This window comes from Neopsephotus bourkii, unplaced genomic scaffold, assembly GCF_033783945.1.
Source record: "Neopsephotus bourkii isolate Nb327-2 ecotype Australia unplaced genomic scaffold, CSIRO-AGI_Nbou_v1 NB_1615, whole genome shotgun sequence".
In the NCBI taxonomy this organism is placed as follows: domain Eukaryota; kingdom Metazoa; phylum Chordata; class Aves; order Psittaciformes; family Psittacidae; genus Neopsephotus; species Neopsephotus bourkii.
Window position 1 is genome coordinate 5,286,270 of NW_026902090.1, and position 24,242 is coordinate 5,310,511.

General features: G+C 43.7%; 1 protein-coding gene across 5 annotated transcripts in view; it reads left to right on the top strand.

Annotated features, from left to right (window-relative positions):
* RBM20 (RNA binding motif protein 20) overlaps positions 1-24,242 on the top strand; it is a 112,069-nt gene that overhangs the window by 78,010 nt on the left and 9,817 nt on the right. For 4 of the 5 annotated variants that reach the window (XM_061372648.1, XM_061372645.1, XM_061372650.1 and 1 more), the window contains exons 2-9: positions 9,386-10,562; positions 12,158-12,219; positions 12,376-12,467; positions 12,810-12,901; positions 17,304-17,447; positions 18,800-18,931; positions 21,003-21,082; positions 21,886-22,573. In XM_061372648.1, coding sequence (XP_061228632.1) covers positions 9,386-10,562; positions 12,158-12,219; positions 12,376-12,467; positions 12,810-12,901; positions 17,304-17,447; positions 18,800-18,931; positions 21,003-21,082; positions 21,886-22,573 — 2,467 coding nt within the window. The remainder of the gene's footprint in view (positions 1-9,385; positions 10,563-12,157; positions 12,220-12,375; positions 12,468-12,809; positions 12,902-17,303; positions 17,448-18,799; positions 18,932-21,002; positions 21,083-21,885; positions 22,574-24,242) is intronic. The other variant, XM_061372647.1, reaches the window with a different exon arrangement.

The window sequence follows — 24,242 nt, forward strand, 5'->3', positions numbered from 1 at the left end:
TTTCACAAGGTTGATGGAATGGCAGTTTATTATTCAAGACAATAAATTAAACTTCTCAAAGGCAGAGAGTTCCAGCAGTTCTGGCATGGGCTGTTTTCTGCCAGAAGGAACATGCTCAGGTCTGATTCATACCAACTGTTGTCCTTTAACATAGGAAAAATAAATAAAACCTCCTATATGTCTTTCAAAATTCACACTAAAATTTCTTTAGCATATAATTTGGGGTGCATTAAAGAAAAAAAAGGGCAACATTTATTACAAAATAGATAATGAAAGCTTCTAGGCTAAAATACACTATGTCTTACTTCCATGTAACAGTATAAATATTATGACCTAGTATTAAAAGCTGATTTCAAAGAGATCATGAAAAGAGAGCAATCTTCTTTGATGTTTTATGTTTAAATTAAATATAACCGAAAAGGGATACAGGAGCACTGCTCTTGCTACACTGAAATCAGGAAAGGCTTTGCAGCACGTTTCAGTAACAGCTGAGTTAGATCTGGGCTTCGTAAGATTCATATATAATTTATGTACACCAGTAATGCGTGTGGGTATGTAAACAATAGGAATTTATAACGCTGATGTGCTTTTAAAATATACATTAAAAGCAAAACTGAAAAATAGGCCTAAGTATACAGTTACGTAATATATAGCATAAGAAATCCTCAGAGGTTCTGGTTTTCTAATCAGAAATCTGATTTAAAAAATAAGTGAAGCTTTGTTTTCCTTTTTTTCTTTTTTAATTTAAAACATTACTCTAAATTGCCTACTTTTAGATACTAGCAGTAAAGAGAAAGTAAATCATGTTGGCCGCTTTGGATAGGCGCTGTTCCAGCGTCTCTCCTTGTGCACTCTTGTGCTATGGTGGTTAGTAACACATGGCATTTAAACAGCTTTTAGTGGAGGTGGTGATACTAGATTGATTATGAAACGATTGCGATGCTCCTGGGTGACTTTTAGTCCCAAGCTGTTGCTTTTCAGCTGACCTAAGGGTACAAACAGGAGAGCTTAGGTTTGCGCGCGATTGCTGCAGCCTGTGCCATTACCGCTATGAATGCCGACTTGTGTTCTCCTAGAAACTTAACTTTCCAATGCACTTTTTCATTAAGCTTTGCAAATATATCATTGGGACAAGTATTTGAAAATAAAAAGATAAAAAAGGTGAGTTTAGTATTTTTGCTGTTTATCTTTTTCCCCCGCACAAATGGCAACCCTTTCTTTGAGCACAAATGGAAGCTACTTAGAAATAAACCCCCTTCTTAGCATTTTACCCTTTCCACAATTATATGTCATTTTCCTGTCTACAAAGTGAAGATACTACCTTTTGAAAAGGGCTTTTATATTGTCTTATATGGCTGTGAAATAGAAATGGCTTATTCAAATGAGGAATTATCTGCCTGCCGCATTTCACTTCCTACTTTCAGTGCACAAATGAAAATGGCTGTTCCTCCAGGCAGTGTGAGATATTGATACACTCAAACTTATTATTTTTGTAGTTGTTAACAGCACCATGCAGAAAACACATTAGCAGAAGGTGCAGTGAGATATTACTGTAATATCTTTTCTAGTAAGTACTATATGCTGAGGATTATTTTTCAGTTGGGCATTTGCGTGTTTGTGTAAAAAGCCTTAGAAGGGTTTCTGGCTTTTGCTTTTTTTTAAAGGCTGCATTTTCTCTCTTTTTACTTAAAATATAAGCTTTCCAGATCATTTCTCTTCAGATTTCTTTCATTTTTGAGGGAAGGTTGCTAGCAGCATGGAGCCATGTAATAGAGTGGCAACCACAGCTCCTGAAGCAGGGGTGCATTTGCTGGAGCCGCTCGCCCCATTCCCGCCAAGGTTACCTGTCTCTGCCAATGTTAATCCCTGTCCTGACCTCTTTGGTCACTCTATAGATTTGCAGTGCTCTCCATACTGCCTTCTATCCTGCTTTTTCCCTCCCAAAAGGCCTCCTGTGCCCCTCAGCCTCCAGGCAAGCCCCCAGGGTTGTGCTATTTGCTGCCAGGGGCTTGAGGCATGACCGCATGGCACCCTGGCGCTATTGTCTGTCAGGGCAATGAGGTTATTGCGGACCCCCAATACCTCTTCTTACAGGATCCCAGTTGGGATACCAGTTGGCAGGGATGATCTAGCTTGAGGACTTCACACCATAAAGGGTATTGGAAGCCTAGATGATGAGAGCTGTTGCAGGAAGTGTGCTGGGAGGCAGGCGCGGGCAGCATGGCACTGCCAGGCTGTCGCAGATTGTTCTGAAAGCTCCTTAAAACTGTGGCGTGATTTCTCTGCTAATTTAGATCTTTGCAACATGTTACAGAGGGCACTGCTCTGGTGCTACAGCTATTTCCAACAGTTTTTAACATACATTTAAGGTACAGTTTTAAAAACGCATTTTCTTAGTAAATAAAGGGTGACATTTCCTTGGGAAGCAGTTGCAGGTAGGTGATTGCAGTACAGTGAAAGGGATTTGTATGGCTGCCTGTTGAAATTTAAAATGTAGACCAGTGTACCCCTGTGCACACTAAAACTCAGCCACATTCCTGTCATACTGTGGCACATTGTCAAAACCAAGCAACATTTAAATGTCATGAAACAAAATTATAACTGTCCCAGCATCTGAAAATTGTTACTTACAACCTTGGGTTTAGGTGGTACGTTTACTAGAGTACATCCCTTACTTGAAAGGAGTCGAATTTTGCCTAACTAAATAGTTACGGAGATGTGCTGCATGAAGGAAAGCAGAAATAAGCCCAGTATATAATCTGGAGTTCCACACAATATAAGAAACGTATTTCCAGGGTAAAATATATACTGAATAACAGGGGGGGGAAAGTGTGATGGCCAGTGAAGGCTTTGGTGATAACCTGGTTTTGTTGTTGTCACAGTGTAAATACGAACTGTTGTCCATGGCTTTGGGTTCAGCAGTTGAAAGCAGCTTAATCAAATGGAAGCAAATGTTGCTGTAAAGAAACCAGAACATATAGTGGACTTTAACAATCCAAAATAATTCTGCCAGAACTATAGAGCAGGATTTGGTAATAAGAAATCAGTCTCATGAGAGATGATCCATGATTTTATCCTTGCAACTGCAAATAAGACACTTGCTTTTTTTAGTTTTTATCAAAATTGACTGTCAGGGAGGAAAGAGTGTGGTGTCTTCAGCACACAGAGCAGAGCTGAAAGGTATCTGAGATGTCTTTGAATTAGTGGTGTTTGGAAAGAAATTGGAATGGTCCATCACAGTTCCCTTCTTGAGAACAGTCTTTAGTCTATTTGACACTCATTGATGACTTGGGTGAACAAAGCATCCGTTAAATCTGCAGCTAGTGCCAAGAGGAGAGGATTTACAAGTGCTCTGGAGGCAGCACTGGAGCCCAGAGTAATCCTGACAAACCAGATCTGGTGTAACCTGGGTATTATATTAATGAGGACAGTACGAAAGGGTGATATGATAAACCTATTGGACAGTCGAAAGGACTGAACTAGCCTTTTTGATGTGGGGAGTCAGATCAGCTGAGCCCCAGAGATCCCTCGTAACCAATGTCTCTGGGCAGTAGCTCTTCAGGAAAGGATCTGGGTGTAATGGAACCATGGGCTGTGCTATTATGAAGAAAAGCAATCATACTGGGCATTATAAACAAGCGCAACACAAATTGTGCAGAGAAGGGAGCTGGGAAGGTTGTAGAGAAGATCTTATAGCAGCTGCAGGAAGGTAAGAGAAGCCTTTCTCAGAATACATGGGAAGACAGGTTATGCTGGCAGCAAAGAGCCACTGTAGGCCTTGAGAGGAGCTTTTAAAGGCTAATGGAAGTTGAGCCTTGGAGGTCATGAAATCTCCATCGAAGAAGGTTCCTAAGAGCAGATTAAATAAATACGTCAAGGGTGGTTGAGTTCAGGTTGGTGATCCCACCTTGGGAGCTGGTATAACCATCCTCCTAAGAGCTGATTTTATCTCTGTGATCACAACTGTTACGCAAGACACAGCCACTATGTTTGCCCCTTTATCTTGTCCCTTGCCCACTAAAAATTGCTTGACTGCTCTGCATATAAACAAAGGCAGAGAACATTTTAGCTGAAAGTTTCAAAGGAGCAAAAAAGGGCTCTTGGTCAGAGGCAGCACTTAACTCCTATCAAGTCTGGGAACCTGGAGTATAACAGCTCTGTGATAATGTTTTATATTTCATCTTCCAGCTAACTTTTAAGTCAGATGATTGTCCGGATAATATGTTTGGCAGTGGTCAACTCTATGCAAAACTCACTTGGCAAAGCACGTATATACATTGGCTGATGTTTTAATTTACTCTCTCAATAGTATAATAGAGGGCTTTATAAATTGTTATTTGGGATAAGAAGGGTCTTACTTGCGGGTTATAAAAGTATTAGAGTAGTTTAAGGTTTTTAGTGGTCCCCATCATTAGCTGAACTTACTATGAAACATGATCTCTTTTTTTATCATTTCTAACCCAAACTCAGCAAAATAAAGGTTCAGCAGCAGATAAATTCAGAGCTTAAATTATAAAGGTGGAGGGCTTTCTCCTTTCAGCAGACTTTCCAAGCTTTTATAACCAAGAAAGTAACTTGACTAAATCCCAAAGAAAATACTCCTTGTGGAGCTGTAAAGAAAGTAAACAGTCATTTAGTGTCAGCCAGATGCAGTCTAGAGTATAGGAAAAAGCTCCTATGACCATTTTTTACCCAGTGCTCTAGTTTTTATTGACATAAGTGATGGGGTTATTTATTCAACAAGGAAAAATGAGCATAACCCCTGTATTCTTAATGGGATCTGCAAAATAGCGTAACATAAAATATTGTTGTAGTGATTAATTAATCTCATATTTAACATATGTTGCCAAGATTGTTGAACTTTGTCTTTACTTCTGCCAGTGGTTGAAATACAGCTTTTGAAGTTCCCTTGAATTCAAGAGGCCGAATCCTGTCCTCACATACAAATGTATAACCTCAGTTTTAACTACTGTTGGTGCATTTTTATTTGAAGGATAGGTTTATCCCTAATATCTTTTTACTTTCATCTATATAACAACTGAACTGGGTTTTTTTAAGGGGGCTTTATTTGCTCTTTTAGTACAGCGGCAGTTGTTTTGGGTGAGTTTAGAGAAGGCAGCCCCATGTGTTTAGAATAAATGAGACATTACAGGGAAGGGATGCTCACACTTCTCCATAACAGAACATAATGGATTTTGTGCTTGGATAATTGGGAAATGGTTCTCTTTGATGCATTCAGGAGTCCTGAATTAAAAATTTAAAGTTTCATAACTGTTAGAAAAATGGATTCAGAAACAGCTTTAATGGATGAAAACCCATCATGCTATTGCAAACAGGGTCTCAAATCTAATACTGTCCTAATGCAGAGTCATACATCTGGGATACTTTGTTCTCTTAACATCCTTGGCCATTTTACTTCTGAAATGAACACAGTGATACAGACAGTTTGGAAAGAAAGTGCAGCTTTTGGAACAAAAAACATCTAAAAATTATCTTTCAAAGGTTTTGACAGGTAGATGTAATTATATGTAAAGGCAAATGTGTCATAGGGGAGGAAATAGAAAAATCTTAAAAGATGTGAAGGATTCATGGCAAGTGCAAGAAAATGAACTTTTCACTATGAATTAGTCTTTTTTTTTTTTTAAAGTATTCAAATTCATACCCTGTGCAGCATTTCAAGTATTTGAGAATAAATGATTCTTAAATAAATAGTTGCAGCCAAAATCATCACTTCGTTACTTCAGACTTTTAATTTTATTTCTTCATTTTGAAAGGTGCTGGGGAGCATTTCAGACTTCTCAATTTTGCAATTTGAAAACCAAGCTTCAGGTTGTCAGTCTGTTCTGATAGACATGTTTTGTGTTCAGCCTTTTCGTCACTCTTGTAGACAGGATTACTCAAATAATCCAGCCATCTAGAAACTTTACCTTTGGCAACATGTGTTGCTTGCTGTTCTTGGATGCTAGAAGTATAACAAGGATTACAGGGGTAGCAGATGGGCTGAATTGATTTATAGCAATATTGCCTGACCAGAGTTTGCAATCTCACTGTGAGTATTGCAATAATTGATGCACATCTTCAACTCCTATCTCCCAGAGCTGTGTGAAAACTTGCCTGGTTTATATATTTCTTCCTGGAACGGTAGGGCAGAGCTCTTGCCTGTCATTATTTTAGTAAAGACAGACCATTTCTGGCTTTCTTAGTTGTTCAAAGACTGCAGCTGTAGAACCAATGTTAAGTAAATAAACGAAGAGGACACCTTCTGTTTACTTTTTACATCTCTGACCTTATAATCGGGAATGTTTTGCATGGGATAGAGCTAACTTGGGCTGACGCAGGCTAATTCCCTGGGTGCTCAATAGAGCATGAAAGGTTCATTCAGCTGCTTCCAGCAGAGACCCCCCACGAGCATATGGGGGCTGCGTTTTGGTAACCCGAGGACGAGCTGGGGTGGGAAGTGTGTGTATATGAGTGTGAATGGCTTCCATTAAATGCCTTAGCTGAGTGCTGTCTTCACTTTGTGTTTGCAGTTTCCAATAGCTTAGTAAATCTGCAGCAGGATTATTTACAAAGTGATGTTATCAAATACATAAATATTATAATTGCAGAACAAAAAGAGGAAAATAAATTTCCAAAGCTGTGCACACTGGTCTCCTGCATCACTTAGACCCTGTATTTCATAACAGAACAGAAATCCTCAAATCTGGGTGTCCACCATCCAGTTGTGCAAGCCTTCCTCTTGCCCATCTGCAGAGCCCAGAAGTGATTGCAGAGCTGAGGAGAAGCAAATGCCCTGGCATGCCCAGGCAGTGGGTGCTCTGGCAGGGCACTACTCATGTGTTGGGGGGTTCTTGGAGACAGTGCTCCAAAGCTGGTCAAAATATGAGGAGCTGAGGGAGCTTCAGAGCTTCCATCTAGTTAGATGGTTTCACTGGAGAGAGGGATCCTGTGCCTCAATCCAGCAGGTAGCTGCCACAGTTGGGAAAAGACTGCAGCTGTCAGGATATGCATGCTGCTGCGTAGGCTTGCAGCACGGTGAATTAGATTGCTGGGAATAGGAGTCATCTGTAGCTCGTGAGCCTGAAAACATCATATGCTGGCTGCTGGCTTTTCTTTTTATTTTAAGACCACCAGGCAGCTCTTATTTGCATGCTCTATAAAACTTGTAAAGGAGTTTTACAGCCTATTTAGTGTACAAAAGGTATAACCAGCTATAAAACTAAGTAATTGGCTGGACTGTGGCAACTACCACATGCCATATCATTAAGCCAGGACACTCCAGGTGCTGGTGGCACAATATAGCCTAGGCACAGGGTTGTGCCACATCCAGCAACAGTGATAAGTGTGTGTGTGCCAGCATGGGACCTTCTGCTTGCCGAGTCCCTTGTACCCCTTTAGCTTTTATGGGTCCTCAGGATCTCATGGGATGGGGTTTCCCAAAGCTTCCGTGTTGTCTTGGCTGTACTTGGGCCCTGACTCTCATCCATAATCAAATTTACAGCAAACTGTGCTGCAAGTGCAAGTCAGAGAGTAAGAGATAGAAATCGCAGTGGAAAACAAAGGGCACCTCAGCTCTGAAGCACGGTGGTGTCAGCTTGTGCTGGCAGGGAGTCTTGTCATTACATAATGATGCACTTATCCAAACGGCGTTTTGGATTTTGGGAGACAGATGTGCCTCGCAGTTGCTAGTGGAAGTTAAACGTTAAATATGAAACCCATTCATTTTCTCTTAGTCATACTTTGGATCTAAGCAGATGTTTTCCTAATTCGTGGTTTTCAAATGTAGCATGCTGACAAGACATTTATCATTAACTACAGCTTCATCCATGCAGTTCAGCAAATTGGGCAATTATTAACAGTGAGGGTTGCGTGGCAGTTGATGCATAGCTCCTGCTGCTTTGAAAGGCCTAAATTGAAACTCAATACATTTTTACAATGTAAATTAATTGAACTTTGGACCACATCCCTGTTACTTGAGTGCTCTCTACTTTCATTTTCAGAATGATCAGCCATTTGTAATATGCTGAGTAGCTTTGCAGTCTGTGAGCACAGGCTCTTGGTGATGGAAACAGTGATGGCTAACACATTTCTAGTAGGGGCATGATGATGGTACCCAAGTGTAGACAGTATGACATACAGTGGGAGGGTGGCCATGGAACAGTGCATGTACACATGGACCAGCCTGGCTGTGCCACAGATGATGCTGGAGGCATCCTGAAATGGTGCAAGGGGAGCAGCAGGGTGACTGCAGCTGCCCAGAAGCTAGTGCTGCCTAATACCTTCCATTATAACATTTTGCTTGCTTATAGTTTTGCTATACTTTACCCATTGTGATTTATTTTTTCCTGGTTTATGGTTGCAGATGCAGGGAGGAAGGGTTGGTGGTGGTGCTGTGAACTGGTGAGATGTCCCAAAGGTGCTTCCCAATGCCTGAAAATATCATCTCCTATTTTCCTAGCTCTGGAATTCACACAGAGAATTTAGTCATCATTTATTCATTCCATGTATGAGACTTGAAGGAGAATACTCAATGCACCTCTAATTTCTAGGAAGTATAAAGACCTTGATTTTCACCAGCTGGCACTGCAGAAATTTTGCATTACATTCCAACTGAACTGGGGAAACTCTTCAGGATGATTTGTAGTTGCTCCAGCTTCTGGCACATCGTTCCCTTTTATTCCCACTGTATTTGCGTCTGCACGACAGGGAAACAATATACTTGGTTACAGAACAGGCTGCCATGCAGATTAATTAAATGAGAACTGTAAAAGATTAAAATAAATACATGTGCTGTATTGCATCTTGCTTTATGCAGCCAGATGTGCCAGGTGTGACGTACCTATGGGGCTGGCTTTACAGTACCATTTGATGTCCTTTTCTTCACATCCCCATGCTCTGAGGGGAAAAGGGAGAAAAGGTAATGCCACAAAATCAGGAGGAGCGGTGATGGCTCAGCAGGGAGGATGGAGGTTGCATCAAGTGCAGAAAAGAGGAGAGACTGTAGGTTCATGGACGGTGTGGGAGGGCTTGTGTTGCCTTTGTTCTTGGTCTGCATTAGAGGTGTGACTTCTATGGGTACTTAAAATGACCAGAAGGCCTGATCTGGAGGTTGATGAGGGATGCAGTGTGCAGTTTAAAGCAAGATCTTTGGAACGGTTGTCTCGCTGGTAGCATTTTGATTGAGAGGGATGCAGCCGCGGATGTGGAAGGGAGGATGTCATGTTATGGCTATGTTCTCAGTCCGGCTGCGTTCTCAATCACCACCTTGCTTTCCCTGTGTTTAGATAGCTAGATCTCCAGGCGCAGCTATGCATTCCATCCTGGGGAGGCGAGTGCAGGTAGATGTTGTGTGACTCCAGCTAACCCAGCTCCTGATCCTTTGCAGTGCTGCCAAGCTCCTGGAGAAGAGTCCATTCAACGTGGGCACCCCGAACCCGCTGCTCCCCTCACCAGCCAGCCTGCAGCTGGCGCAGCTCCAGGCGCAGCTCACGCTCCACCGGCTGAAGTTGGCTCAGACTGCCGTCACCAACAACCCGGCCGCCGCCACCGTCCTCAACCAGGTGCTCTCCAAAGTGGCCATGTCCCAGCCGCTCTTCAACCAGCTGCGGCACCCCTCGGTGATGAACGCCCCGCAGGGCCACGCCGCGGGGCCGCCGCAGGGGCCCAGCATGGCTGGCACGAGGTTCCCCTCCGGTGGTATCGCCTTCCCCGCACAGAGCCCAGCGTTAGCCACGCCAGGGGGTGGGTTGGGGCCTGTCCAGGCGCAGGGCCCCAACGCCATTGTCATGAGTCCCTTTGGAGGTGTCATGGCTCCAACCTCGGGCCAGCAACCCGTGGTGGTGGGACTCAACAAGGCAGGGACCTCCAGCTCTGCTGCTGTGGGGGGGTTTTATGAGTACAACAAGCAAAACGCCACCGCTGCCGCCCCTCAGGCGTACGGCCCGGAGGGGGACCAGCACGGCTTCCTCAGCGGTGGGACCCATGCAGCCTCCTCGCCGGCAGGGCCACGCTACGAGGGTCACTTTGGGGCTCCCGGTCAGCTGCAGCACGAGGCGGCGGTGGCAGCCTTTCCCAAGGAAGCCTATGGGGCAGCGGCACAGCACGGCACGGCACGGGCCTTCCCCGGCGACCCGCACGCAGGCTCCCATCCGAAAGGAGATCCCGGCGCTGTGTTGCATGGCAGCGGTACAAGCAACCAGTGGGAAAACATCCCTAATTTCCCCGGCCAAAACAAGCCTGACCTCGCGCCTGGCGACAGCAGCCTGTGGCCGACAGCGAGTCAGCAGCAGTATGAAATAAGAAACGAGCTCTACAACCCCGAAGAGCCAACACCTGACACGAAGTTCAGCGCCGCCACCCCCCCTGCCTTCGGCCGCCTCAACCACAGCAAGCAGAGCTTCGGCAGCCCGCGCATGAGGCAGAAGGAGGAGCGGAGCGGCGGAGCCCCCGACCTGCCCGCACGCCCGCTGCCGCAGCACCAGCTGGGTGACCTCCGGGGGGTGGCCCCCCTCCACTTCCCACACGTCTGCGCCCTGTGCGACAAGAAGGTCTTCGATCTGAAGGTGAGTGGGTTTAAGGCACCCCCAGTGCGTGGTTTGGACCCTTAAACGGGCTGGCTGGTGACTGATACGGCCGCTGGCTCCTGCGGCCTCTTGCCCCATGGAGGTGCACTGAGAGGAGTGGAAACAAAGGGCCATAGTTTTGCGTAGGGTGTCGTGCATCTGTTCCGTGGTGATTACTGGGGTTTCAAGATCTGGGTTTGTTCCGCTGTGAAAGACAGTGAGATTACAGCCCTGGTGTGAGGAATGCGAGCCCAGGCTGCGGTGGCAGATCATCTCATGGGCCCAAAGCGAGGGGAGGAGGAGCTCTGAGCGGATCCTCTGCTTCTCAAGCTGGTATTGTAACCACACATCTGCAGTTTTATCTGCCTGCCCCTTTCTTTTTGTGGTTCTGACCCCAACGGCTTCCCCCTAACAGCCCTGTGGAAGCAACTTGCATAGACAAAACAGTGCACTTTGGTAAATTTATTTGAATAATAATTACATTTGATAATCCTTTATTGGGATCTCCTCCTCATATCAGTAAGGAAAATTTAAGACTCAGGGTCCCCAGGGACTTTGGTCTGGAAGCAAGAAGCTGTTCAGCACATGCAATGCAGACCACGCTCCCACTTCTCTCTTCGTACTGCCAAGGGAGCTCCAAATTCACCCTTGGGAAGCAGCTTCCCAGTGGTGCAGATAGCCCATGTCCTAGGCCACGTTATATAGGTCAGGTCTGGAGGAGGCCACTTATGTGGCCCTCTGAGCCCCACAGCCATTCCTGGGCTCTGCTGGGGTCCCTGCTCAACAACTGCCCACGGCCTTTGCCACCACAGCACAGGACCAGCACCCAACAGCAAAGGCACGTGCTCATGCTGATGGTGGCCTGATAACATTAGAACATGCATACAGGAAGGAAGATGGCCAGCAAATGAAGTAGTACCTGGTGCTTGCACACAGTGGGGCTTTGGAGTATTTGGATGTATTTGCTTGCTCATGTTTCCCTTTTAATCTCTGAGCACCTGCTTGGAAAACGGTTGCTGTGCTTATTTCAGCTACGGGGCTGGTCTGAAGCAGCCCCCACCTGGGCCATGCTGGGCATTTCTTTTTATTCATTCAACTTTTAAAAAGGGCAGGGAAATGTCATCATGGGGAGTTTCATTTGATCTGTTTGTCAGTGTTTAATGCACTGCCTCATTTGGATGACAGAAGTGTAAATAGCTAAGTGGACTCTGACAAAGTTTGCCTCATCTATTGCAATGAATAAGCGCTGCCCTGCCTGCCTTCCTGTGGGCATTGCAGGAGTTGAGGGTGCTCAGCACTCTCACAGAAGAGCTGAAGAGCTCTTGAGCTAGGGTGAAGTAACTGAATTAATAGAAATATACTGGATTTCAAAACTAATACAGAGAAGCTCTCCATTTGTAAAGTACCTGATAGCTTAACCTACAAATAACAAATTGGTAAATGCATTGGATGAAGGTGCACTTGGCTCTGCATCACACAGTTTAATCTTCAGCATCTCGGTATTGGTTTTAGACTAAGGTAAACTGGAGATGCAATCTCTTGTAAATTTGTTTCAGGATTTTTCCTATGCTCATCACCTCTTTGTTTCAACGTAGGACTGGGATCAGCACGTTAAGGGAAGTCTTCACGTCCAAAAATGTATGGCTTTTTCAGATAAGTAAGTATTATTTTGATGACACTCTTCCAACTGAGTTTCTAACAGAGCATCCCTTATTCAGTGGCTTTACACCGGGAATTTACTGTCTAATTATTATGCTTTAATATTTACGGCACATTATGCATGCTCCTAAAGTTCTTTCCTTTTCTTTTCCAGCACTGGTATCCGGTGTGTGTTAAGCTCAGCAGATGGAACATTGCATTTATCCCCAAATAATGCAGCAGTTTTCAATCCATCTAGTATCGAAGGTGAATGGTTATATGTGCGATAGTTAAAACGACTTGTTTTAAAGTGAAGTTAGTCTCTGGGGGAAAGTGGACATTTAAAATGAAACGTGATACAAGTTTCCAAGGAAAACTTTTTAGAGGCTGTGCACAGAAAAGCTAAAAGCCAAAAATGTGCCTTTCAAAGTATGAATTTGTTTTCCATTTGAGCAATGGCTTGTTTTCACGGTACAACCGAACAGTGTATAATTTGGTGTAGACACTATGAAATCAGTTATTATGTAAATGGAGCATTGCTTACTGAGCACACTAATGCACTTAATGTGAGTCGAGATTTTCATGCAATGTGTGTAATCCATTATTCAGATTATCCACCAAATGTCGGTGCATCTTTTATCACCACGTCAGCAAGATCCTTTGGCCAGCCAGGTCCTACATTTCCTTCTCCTCCATCAGCGGTAAGCATGAGTACCTAAGCAAATTGATCTCCGTGTCGGGAATCTTGTAGATGCCACTTCTATTTGTTGGAATTAAAACCATGAATGCTTCCTTTTAGACTATATAGTCTGAATATTCAGTCTGTTAGTTCAACTTCCCTGCAGATCTTTTATGATTTTGATTTTGGCCAATCCAGAACTTGATTGTAGGGGTTTAAAAGTTGTTTGCTTGTTAGATTTGGGGAGGGGGGTAAGTGGCTTTGTATGTATCCCATTGACTTTTTTTCCCCATTTTCTGAGTCTCTTCAACTCAGAAAGGTCAGCTTCAGCTTGAAATGAAGATTTGGGTTAGTTTTCACTTACTTTGAGTAACTGATCCAAGCACACAGACTTCCATCTCTCTAGTTATCTATTGGTAGCAATTGTTCTCTGCCCTTCCCATGCCGGGGTGCTTCTCCCAGGTGGCAGCAGTGGCAAAAGTAATGGCTGCAGTTCCACTGTTACTCACCTAGAGGTCTCAGATCAATTCATTATGCTGGACTTTTTCTTAGTTTATTTTAGTGTACTAGTTTATTTTAGTGTACTAAAATAAACTTCATATCATCTACTGCTCCCAGTAGCTTCAAGCAAGTTTGGTTTGGTGTGCACCCTTCCATGGCTTAGGTTCATTCTCCCCTCCCCTGCATTCAGCACAGGTCTCCAGTGCTACTGCTCTAATGCACACATTAATTCATAACCAAATAATGAAAAAATGCCAAAAAAAAAAAAAAAAAAAGGAAGACATTAAAAGTGGTTCTTACATTGACAAATCAGTAAGATTCTAAAAGGAAAAAATGTGGAGAGAAAAAAATGCAACTAAAAGCAAATCATCTACATGATGGAGGTGCAAAGTTGGTAGGGTTAAAATGAAGCTTAACATGTATCGGAAAGCTATGATTAAAGCTGGAGACATCAAGGGTTAGTGTTAGGGCATTCCTGGAATAGCAGTAGTATTCCAGGGATTCAAGTTTTCACCTTGTTAGCTTTTGTGCATATATCCTGATGTGTCCTCAGACACTCTGAAAAGCCAGGCTGAGTTGCGTCCATGTGCTACTCCAGTTCACATCAGGCATTGCTTACAGAACCATCACCCAGATTTGTTTAATCCAACCCATTTTCTACGTGTGGTTTTGCTGGGCAAGTGGTTATGTGCAGGGGTTTTATCTTCTGCCTGTCACAGACACTGTGTATGCAGGGGAGCAGAGAGCAGAGCTGCTCGTGACAGCTGCCTCCAAGGTCAGAGGTGGAGTAGCAGCGGGTGTAGAGGAATGTTCCTTTTCATCATGTCTGTCAACCTCGCAACAAATGAAATTAGTGCTAATACCAGGATCGTTTCTCCTTAGAATCTGTCACTATTTATCATTTAAGCTGCGGGCAGAAGTCCTGCTTCTCAATGCCCTGCAGTACTGTGAAAGATGAAAGAAACAATCATTGAGTTTGATTTAATAATAATTTGAATAATGATTTCATTAATTATAATAATGCATGACAGTAACGAAATGATGAAATTAATGAATTATTAATTGAGTAATTTGATTTTCCCAGAGTCTGTAAATCCCCTTCTTCAGAAGCTCATCGTGTGGGCAGGGAGCTATAGTAGAGGTGTTAAGATGGAGTTTGCCATCTGTCATTCACCCTGCAACCAGGTGGCTTATAATTTATTACACCTTTGCACGGTAGTATTCACTTTCATCTAAGCTGCTGCCATTTAACTGAGCAATGGAAGATTATATTTGACCCTGCATGTAATCATAAACAAAGTGTTCAGATTTCTGGAAGAGCTTGCTCTCTGCTGTCCATCTGCAAATAACTCTACCCCTCTTTAAAAGGCAGATGCAGTGCTGCAAGTGTTCGTTTGGGCATGGAGAGCCATTAGCACTGCAGGGATGGGACTGACAGCTTCTGCTTTAGAAAAAAAATCAGGCAAAGCTCAAGGAAGGGATAAAGAATTTGAAAAGCAAGAAACAGAGGAAATGGAAAAAGCTCTAATAGGAAAAATGTGTTGGGGAAATAATATGGCACATGGTAGGGAATGCATATCGCTGCTGGGCATCAAATTATTTTTGTAGCAGTTGTGCAACTGCATTGGTAAACCCCTGTAGACACCAGTTGCAAAGAAAATTAACTTAGAATCTCATTGAAAATTACATTTAACACTTAACACACAACAGCTCTTCTAACTTCCTGTCTGTGGATATGGAAGGTGCTTATTCCTTTTCTGGCTGTGATTTGCAGCTCCATTTAATGAATGTACCCAATTTAACTTCAATCAGCTGACAAGATTATTGCTTGGTACAGCCCATTGACTTCTGGTATGAGTACATGACCACTGCTTAGTCATGAATTACAGCAGATTTATGGCATAGCCTTTAGATTTAAGCTATTGCCAATTGTGGGGAGGTGGTAACATCTTACAGTTGTTTTGATTTAAGGTACGGCTGTGCAGGCGTCAGAACATGGACTCTGGAGCCTCCACAGGGAGCAGCTAAGTCTTTCTAGTCTCATAGACTCCTAACATACCATCCTTAACTAATCTGACAAAAGAAACAGAAGGGTGTTCCTGCACTGGGAACTGCATTAACTGTCAGGAAAGTTTCCTTTTCCTCTGCTAGCTGTAGTTGTATTCTCCTGTTGTGCACTACATGTTTCCTTGCCAGATGCAGCCAGCCATCACTTCCTTTTCTATTCATTTATGTTCAAGTGGGGTTGCGTTGCTTCATCTTTTCAGGATCAGGCATTTGTTGTTTTTCTGCCACAGAAAACACAATTCTGGATTTCTGCATTTATTTGACTTACCTTTTGCACCAGGACAAGCTCTGGAAGATGTAAGCTAAATAGCAGACTACTGTATAATATATTGTCTTGCAGCAAAACCACGCAAATGGTTAAGTAGTGAAGCCTGGAGAGAGAGTAATGGGATAAAGGTGTAAATAAGATAACATTAGCTCTGTAACTTGTGAACTTGCTGACAAGCCAAACATTTGTGATGGCTCTGGTGAACTTGATCCTGCAAGATTACATGATTTGCATCTCCCCTTGAATGACACAATTTTAACTGAAGGTAGAGTTACTTCTTCAGTAAAATCCTAACAGCAGAGGTCATAGACAGGGAAGTGGTCTGGGAAGACTTAATCCTGTGTGAGCAATGTTTTGCGTGTCATTAGCTGGGGTAAATTATGTTCCTCTCTGAATATACCCTGGTGCCTCTTTGCACAGGGAGTGTAGAGCCTGCTTTCCATGTCAGGCAGATGGGCGTCTCTTTGGGAACTGCCCCAGCACTCCAAAATAGACTAACATCCTTGGGAAGTGATTACTGCACCTCCACCACGTGCCTGTGCCAGCCCAATTTGGTAGCTCCGCCTGTCTGCGTGTCCAGTGATCACTATGTCCCCAGGGGAGAAGTCCCTCCTACTGTGTGTTGTAATGAGAGGGGAAAGTAGTAGGTTTTCCAACCTGAGGCACAGTGTGTGTCTTCTTACAAGATAAATGAGGTCACTTTTACACCAGGCCCAGTCTGTTTCACCAGCACAGAAGGAGGATTGAAGTTCAGCCTCTGCTATCCTGAACACCTCTACAGTCCCTGAACTGATTTCTGACATCTATATGAATTTATACATGGGGACTGCAGTGAGCATCTGGTTTAATTTCCAGGAACCATAAGCACCACGTAAATGGATATTTTATGGAATACTTGAAAATATTAATTTTTCATGCATTGCTTGCAAACTGTCTGCTGAGGGCACTCAGCAGTAGTGCATGGTGCCTTCATGTGCGGGGAAGGCACAGACCCCCAGTGGGACCAATAGATGCAGACAGGCTCAGGAAGGCTGTCTGATTTTGCAGAGAATCCATAGGGGTTGTGCTGGGGTACCAGATGGGTACTGGCCATGCAGAGACCTAGTCAGAGGGAGCTGAGACCTCCAGGTGGCAAGGACACCCTCCATTTCCAAACACCAAGGGGCATCCAAACTCTCAGTGATCCTGAGTACAGTGGCCTGTGCCCATGGCAGCCCAGCCTTCTGCTGTGACATGCAAGGGAGCTGAAGCCCCTATGCCTTATGAAGTCCATCAGGTTTGAGGTGGCAACTTAGCTTTTGCAGTAATATCATTAATCCTGTTTGAACAAGAGCATCTCTTCTAGAAATCTTCTCTGGACTTTGTCATTTCCAGGGATGGAGACTCCATTGCATACTGCACTATAGTTAAACATTTCCCTTCCCATTTGTATTTCTAAACAAGGATGTTAAAATAAAGGTTTTAAAGAAGGGTATTTGTCCTTTAATAACAGAGCAGAACATTCCATTTTTCACAGACCTGTAGGTCTGATTTAGTGGATGGAATATCTAAGATAAAAACATGGTTTTGAGTTGTTTTTCTCCCCTAGTTTCCCCAGAGGAAATCTACACTGGGTCGAGTTGTTCACATCTGCAACCTCCCTGAGGGAAGCTGCACAGAGAATGATGTCATTAACCTGGGACTCCCATTTGGGAAGGTCACCAACTATATCCTCATGAAATCCACTAACCAGGTACTGTACGTCTGGGGTCACTGGTATTGCTGTCTACTGGTATAAAGATACATTGATGTGAAGACAGTCTCTGGGGGAAAATCTCTTGTTTTGTAATAGGAACTTCAATATACAAAGCCTGCTCTTAAAGTAGAAGAAAAAAATGGTGTTCATAGAACAAGCCGATGGCCTAAACATGACCACTGCCTCACAATTCTTGTTAAAACCTGCCAGACATCTCAATGAAGAAGTATTGTAAAATTGTACTTTAATAAATAAGAATATATTTTTTAAAAGTTAATAACTTGGCTTTCTCTCAGCCGTTTGTTAGGGCCACTTTCAGACTCCTGTTCTGTTTGGGAGGGTTTTGTTGCTTTCTTACCCATACTAATAAAGCCAAACTGGGCACTGAAGAATGACTTGCACTCTAGTCTGAGTCAGCTGCCCTACACTGCTGAACTGTTGTTACAGCAGAGGCAAACCCTCAATGGTGTGGTCACAGTTACAGGCTGGTGGCAGAGCCCCCAGGCCATGGCTGCACTGGGTGATCTGGTGCACACATGCTAAAGGAAGGGGAGTGCCTTCCCCCTTACAGGGGCACTGACACCTCCCTCACTCCACTTTAATCTGCACTGGATTGTAGTAGAGCTCTTTCTTCAATGTAGTTTAAGCCTACCATAAGTAGCTTAAATCTACCAGGAGTGGTAGGCTGGGAAGAGTACAAAATCTTCTCTCACATACCTGCAGCAGACAGTACGGATGGATGTAGAATACACACCAGTGGTACTGTGATGTTTCAAAACGCAGTCCTTACCCAGTTGTGAGTATTTTCCTAGACCAGTTAAACTACAATCACACCAAATGCTATTTTGGTGTAAATAAAAGTGCTAGTTAACATCATTCAGGATTTTTTAACTCTTTTTTGGCTTTGTTCTGGCTGCTCATGCTCTGATGATCTGCTTTTATCTGGATCCCTTGCAATTATGCAAGACACAGCTGACAGTCTTGGGATCAGTGCATGCTGCAGCATTACAGTTCTGCATCCTGTTAGCGGCTGACCTTGGTGTAGAAGCATCAGTAAGGAAGTGAGGGAAAGGTGATGAATTCATATATTGAGAAAAATTAGATTCCAGGCATTTAACTTTTCAACTAAACTGGCTTCTATAGTTGCCTATTGGCTTTAACAGCTGGATTGAAACCATTATTTGTAGTTAAAAGAAGACTGTTTCAGCTCCAGGGCTGGAAAGCCACCTAGTTCTGTACTGTCAAGACATTTTGCATGAGAAGTATCCAAACAAAAATGATTGTGCTGCCTTTTCTCTCTGTATCTCTAATTATGTAGTAGATTTTAAAGCTCTTCCCATTTGTGCTAGGCCTTTCTGGAAATGGCTTACAGCGAAGCAGCCCAAGCCATGGTACAGTACTACAAAGAAAAGCCTGCTATGATAAATGATGACAAGTTACTTATTAGGATGTCTAAAAGATACAAGGAATTGCAGCTGAAGGTAAGATATTCCTGATCAGATTTCCTGAGTTTCCATGGCATGATCTGGAGAATACATATAAAAATTCTTGCTGATTACTGACTTCTAATTAATGCATTAGTATTATGGAGAAAGAAAGGTAAATTAATGACTAACAATCCAACAATGGTAACAACCCTTTATACTTAGCTACTTGCTCTTGCTCTAAAGTTTAACTCTTGGAAGAGATCCCGTTTTCTCTGATTCTCTCATACCATTACTTCAAAAATCCGTTCTAAGCTTCCTTCTCAGTGGGCTCCCCACATTTCTTGGTCTAACAAAGGTCTAAAACACAGCTATGTGCAAGGTGCAACATGACAACACAAATAAGACCATCCTATCCTTTCAGTTAGGCATTAAGCCTGAAGCAATGCTTTTCACTGATTGGCATGCTTGAGCCAGTAGTACAGTCTTTATATCAAACAGTGATGGCAGGGCTGAACACCACACTGATTTCTTTTTCTTTCCTGGAAATGAATGAAATTAAAGAGCAAATTTTGTTTTTATTATTTTTTTTTTTTTTTACCACACTTCTGATGTGGACACTTGAGTGATGTCCAAAAATCCATGCTGCTCTTATGAGGATTAAAACTTAAACAGGGTTAAAACTTAAACAGGGGAAGTTTAGATTGGATATAAGGAGAAAGTTCTTTACTGTAAGGGTGCTGAGGCACTGGAATGGGTTGCCCAAATGGGTTGCCCAGTGCTTCATCCCTGGTGGTGTTCAAGGCCAGGCTGGACAGAGCCTTGGATGACATGGTTTAGTGCGAGGTGTCCCTGCCCATGGCAGGGGGGTTGGAACTGGATGATCTTAAGGTCCTTTCCAACCCTAACTATTCTATGATTCTATGATATTTGTGGAAGCTTACATACTGCCATTTGTAATGCTAAGAGAGTATTACTTTTTTCATGGAGACTTGGACTGGAACTGGCAATAGGGAGCTGAAAAGCTTCATAGTATATTATCTAACACAGCACAAAGTTACTTTATAAAATAACTCTGTAGTGTTCCAAGTTAAGAGGTTAAGGGGCCTTTTATGAGCCTTGAGTTAAAAACAAGTAATTCAGATGGCTTAGTCTGACCTTTGAAAAAGTCTCTTTCTCCCCTGTATGTGTATAATAGTTAAAAGAGACTTAAAAGAGTTGCCTAAAGTTCATAAACCAGGCAGTGTTCCTCAGTGTGGTACAGTGGGGGGTTCAGATGTAAGGTGGCAGAGACTGTGCATCTTAGCACAGAGGTGGAATGGAGAGTGTGGCAGTTTGCCTACATTCCAGGCAGATTTTCAGCCTTTCCACTGGCAGTTTTTTTGGGTCATGGGATAATTTTTCTTTGCAGGAGAAACAGCCCTTTTCCTTTGTTAAAAACAAACCTAACATCAATAGTACAGCCTGGAAGGGGGAATATGCGTGAGCTACTCACCACAACAAACTGCTGGGTTCCTGCATGATTAAGTTGCTCAGCTTGGTGCATGCACCAAGTGTTTGGCAAACTGTGTGCACTCCAGCCTGGACTGATGCATCTTTTGTAAATGATCTTGAATCTTGAGTAATCAGCACTTCCAATACACATCTTTCTTGCGCTTAGCTTTTCTGAAGCTCTCTTGTAAGCATAGTGTGTTAGAGCTATACTCCAGAATGAGCTAAACTCTGAGATTAAAAGAAGGCAGATCCTAGAGGATCAGAGATAGGCTGCTATAGGGATCGAATTCAGATATAGAGAGGTTGTCTGGGTTGTTTCCTCTTACATCCAGTTCCTAGAAATAGTGAATATGTAACAGTGCAAGCCAGTTTTCAAAGCCTGTTACAGCAGCCAAGTGTGAGGAGGCAGCACTACAACGTAATGGAGCAAACTTTCCATTTGTATCATTTTACTGCTTTGATCGTGCTCTTGAGGTACCAGCTGCAGAAAGGAGGGTAATCACAACACTGAAAACTAGTATTCTCAGCAGTAGTACAATGGAATGATGCATGGGTGCTGTTTCTTGAAGGACAAATCACTTGTGTTAGCTTGGAAAACAGTGCAGCATGCTAAACCATGTCTTGTCTTATTTAGAAACCAGGTAAGAACGTGGCTGCTATCATCCAGGACATCCACTCGCAGAGGGAGAGGGACCTGCTGCGTGAAGTGGACAGGTAAAGTTTCTCCGTAGTTTGGAACTGGGACCTGGATAAGTGTGGAAAGCTGCAGGTAGAAAAAGCATATTCTGTGTGCTTCCCTCTCCTATCTCATTTGCTTTCTTAATCTGGATTTCACTTCAAATCACGGTAAAAATATAAGTGGATACAATAGTAGGTACAGGGCATGTATAATAAGATCAGATTGAAACTGTGCAGGTTGTGAAAACAAATAAGCTCTTTCCTACTGATAATGACCAAAAAAAATGCACCTGACACGTGAAGGACACACTCTCCCTTAAATGAAAAGCGTAAAGGCAGAGATGCTGCAAGACCTATCAGGGAGGAGTCAGTTCAGATTAAATGTATTTGGGTACATTTCCCATTTACCTGACTTCTGGGCCTTCCAGCAAAAATGGAGAGGAATCACAGTCCTAAAACCTCTCTTTTAAACAGGTGACCTTTGTCACTTTTGTCTCAGAGATGCCCTAGATGACTGAGTATTACAGGTACAGTCATCATGGTCATTGTAAAGGTATTAACATATTGTAAGCTTTTAATGCTGAACTCCTATGTGATGCTTTTAAAAATGAATGCATATATTCTTGACAGTTCTGTGGGGATTAGTTGAGCTCTGTGGATATGATACTGCCTTTTCTCTTGCTGGCTGTGTCTGCAGCTGTGCAGTGCATGTCTGTGACAGGCCTGGGGTCTCAGGTTCACAGTCCCCAGGGCACTCCTCATGTGTTTCCAATGTACAAGGTCTTGGTAGACAGCAGTGGATGAGCTGGATTAGTTACAGCTGCTTTTCCCCTCTACAGCAGGTATGGCACGGAGAGGCCCCGCTCTCGCAGCCCCATAAGCCGCTCCCTGTCACCCCGATCCCACACTCCCAGCTTTACTTCCTGCAGTTCACCCCACAGCCCGATGGGGACAGGTAGGACCGACTGGGGAAATGGGAGAGAGTCGTGGGATCAGTCACCGTATTCTCGACGAGAAGAGGAAAGAGACAGCAGAGAATGGCGAGAGAACGGGGATGAGAAGAGGGACAGGACTGACCTGTGGGTACATGAGAGGAAACATTATTCCCGACAGCTGGACAAGTTTGATTTGGATGAACGGATTGAAGGAGGCAGAGGGCACAGAGAAAAATACTTAAGGAGTGGTTCCCCTGGCTCCCTCCACCCTCTATCAGGGTACAAAACCAGAGAAGATGACTATTACCGAAAAACCTCCAAGTCAAAGTCTGACAAGTTTCAGAGGCAGCTGCAGGATTTACCTGGGAGATCCAAGAGAAAGGAAGAGGCAAAGTTAAGGGAACGCAGGCATTCTTACAGCGAGGACACTGCCAGGGAGGAGGCTGCTGAACAGAAGCACAGCAAAGCGTCTGAGGGCTCCAGGCAGAAACAAAGTGATAAGAATAAGGTGAAGAAAGCTGAAAAAGACCAAGAGGAAGATGCTGCTGCTGAAGGCAGTGATGTGAAGGAAGCCAAAGCTCCTGAGAATGAGGTAAATAAAGATCTTGAGCTGTATTTAAGAAGGCAGCTGCTGAAGTAATGCATTTTTTGAACTATTTTAGATCACTTCTTGTGGGTGTGGTGCTGGTGGCTTGCAACATTTTGACATGATAAAATCAGCGAACATAGGCCTAGAAGAAACCTTAGGAGTTCATCTTGTCCACCTCTTTCCCAGATCTATGACACTTGCACGCTGCGTGGACGTTGTCTTTCTGTGCAAGCACAGAACCTCTGGGTACCCAGTGAGGGGAAAGGGACAGACAACTGGAAACAAAAGCAAGCGACAGCCTGCTGTCTGCATGCAAGTTGTGTGTGCAGGGGCAATTGTCCTACTGCTCTCTTTGAAGACGTGCAGAGTACCCCATAGCTGCTCTCTTTGCATCCACTACCTCCTTCCACTGCCTGTGATGTGGGTTGAGTTATCTGGGAATTAAGTGGTACTTTACAGGGATGCACAATACTTGCAGGACAGTAATTCCCAGGACATTACAGGGAACTGGTGGATATACTGCTAAAACGGGGAATGAACTTTTACTAAGGAACATTTTAGTTTTGGTCAACACAACAGAACAATAAGTTTCTGTTGATCATATGTCCCTACCCTCAGCTGTGGCAGGGATAATTCACACCACTCCTTTCAGTGTGCTGGCAGGAATCTCTTCCCATGGCAGAACCACTGAGTCAACTCACCTGTAAAATTATGGGATCTCAGGAGAAATAATCCCAGTTGGTAAAGCAGCAGTGTTTGTGGGCTTGATTCTCCACTGGGAAAAATGCATGGGAACAGATCAAGATGCCTCATTCGCTCAGTCCCAGTAGAGCCCATGCTCATATCCCCACCCCATGGGGATCTTGTTACTGGCTCTTAGCCACGTTTCCTCCCCCGCCCCCCCAGTGATAGACTGCTGCCATCCACCCCCGGGGATGCTGGCACAGGAGGCTGCAGAGCTGCTTTGCTGACCAGGGGTCCATCTCTAGCTTGTGGCTTTGTGCCGCTGGGGCCATCTTTAGTTGTTTTTAATTGACCTTGTGTTTGCTCTTCTCATGTGGGAGCCAGGTTGGTGGAAATCTCTAGTCTTGTAACTCAGCTGGTCTCTGTAGCAGGCAGCAGCACTACCTCATGCCATAGATATGTGTGTCTGTACCACCTTTTGTCATCTTTCTCCTCTGGCTGGTATTTCACTGTGATGGATGGTTTCTTGGGGGGAGATGTCAGGGAGAAATGTCAGACAGCATCCTAAATCACCAGTGCTGCACACTCCTCTGCATGTTTTTCAAGTTAAAAATGGCTTTGCTAAGGGCATAATTCTCCAGGGACTGCTGCTAATAATCTATTTTAAAAGGAATAAATATGTTTGAATGTTTTGAAGTCACACTTCAGTTTCACCTCTCTTTTACCAAATGCCAGGTAGTTCTGTGCTTTTGTTCTTCCAAAGTATGAACAGTGCAAGTAGTTGCATTCTTGGCTGATCTTACCTCAACAGACAAAACAGTTGAGATCTCCTGCAGGGTTTTAATGCTACTGCTCTCCTTACCAGGTCTGAGCCAACATAACAGATGTGGGTAGAGAACAGAGGAGCAGAGGCTGGAGATTTTAACTAATTCACATTCTCCCCCACCTGTCCTCCAGCCAATTCTATGATATAAATTACATCTAATTT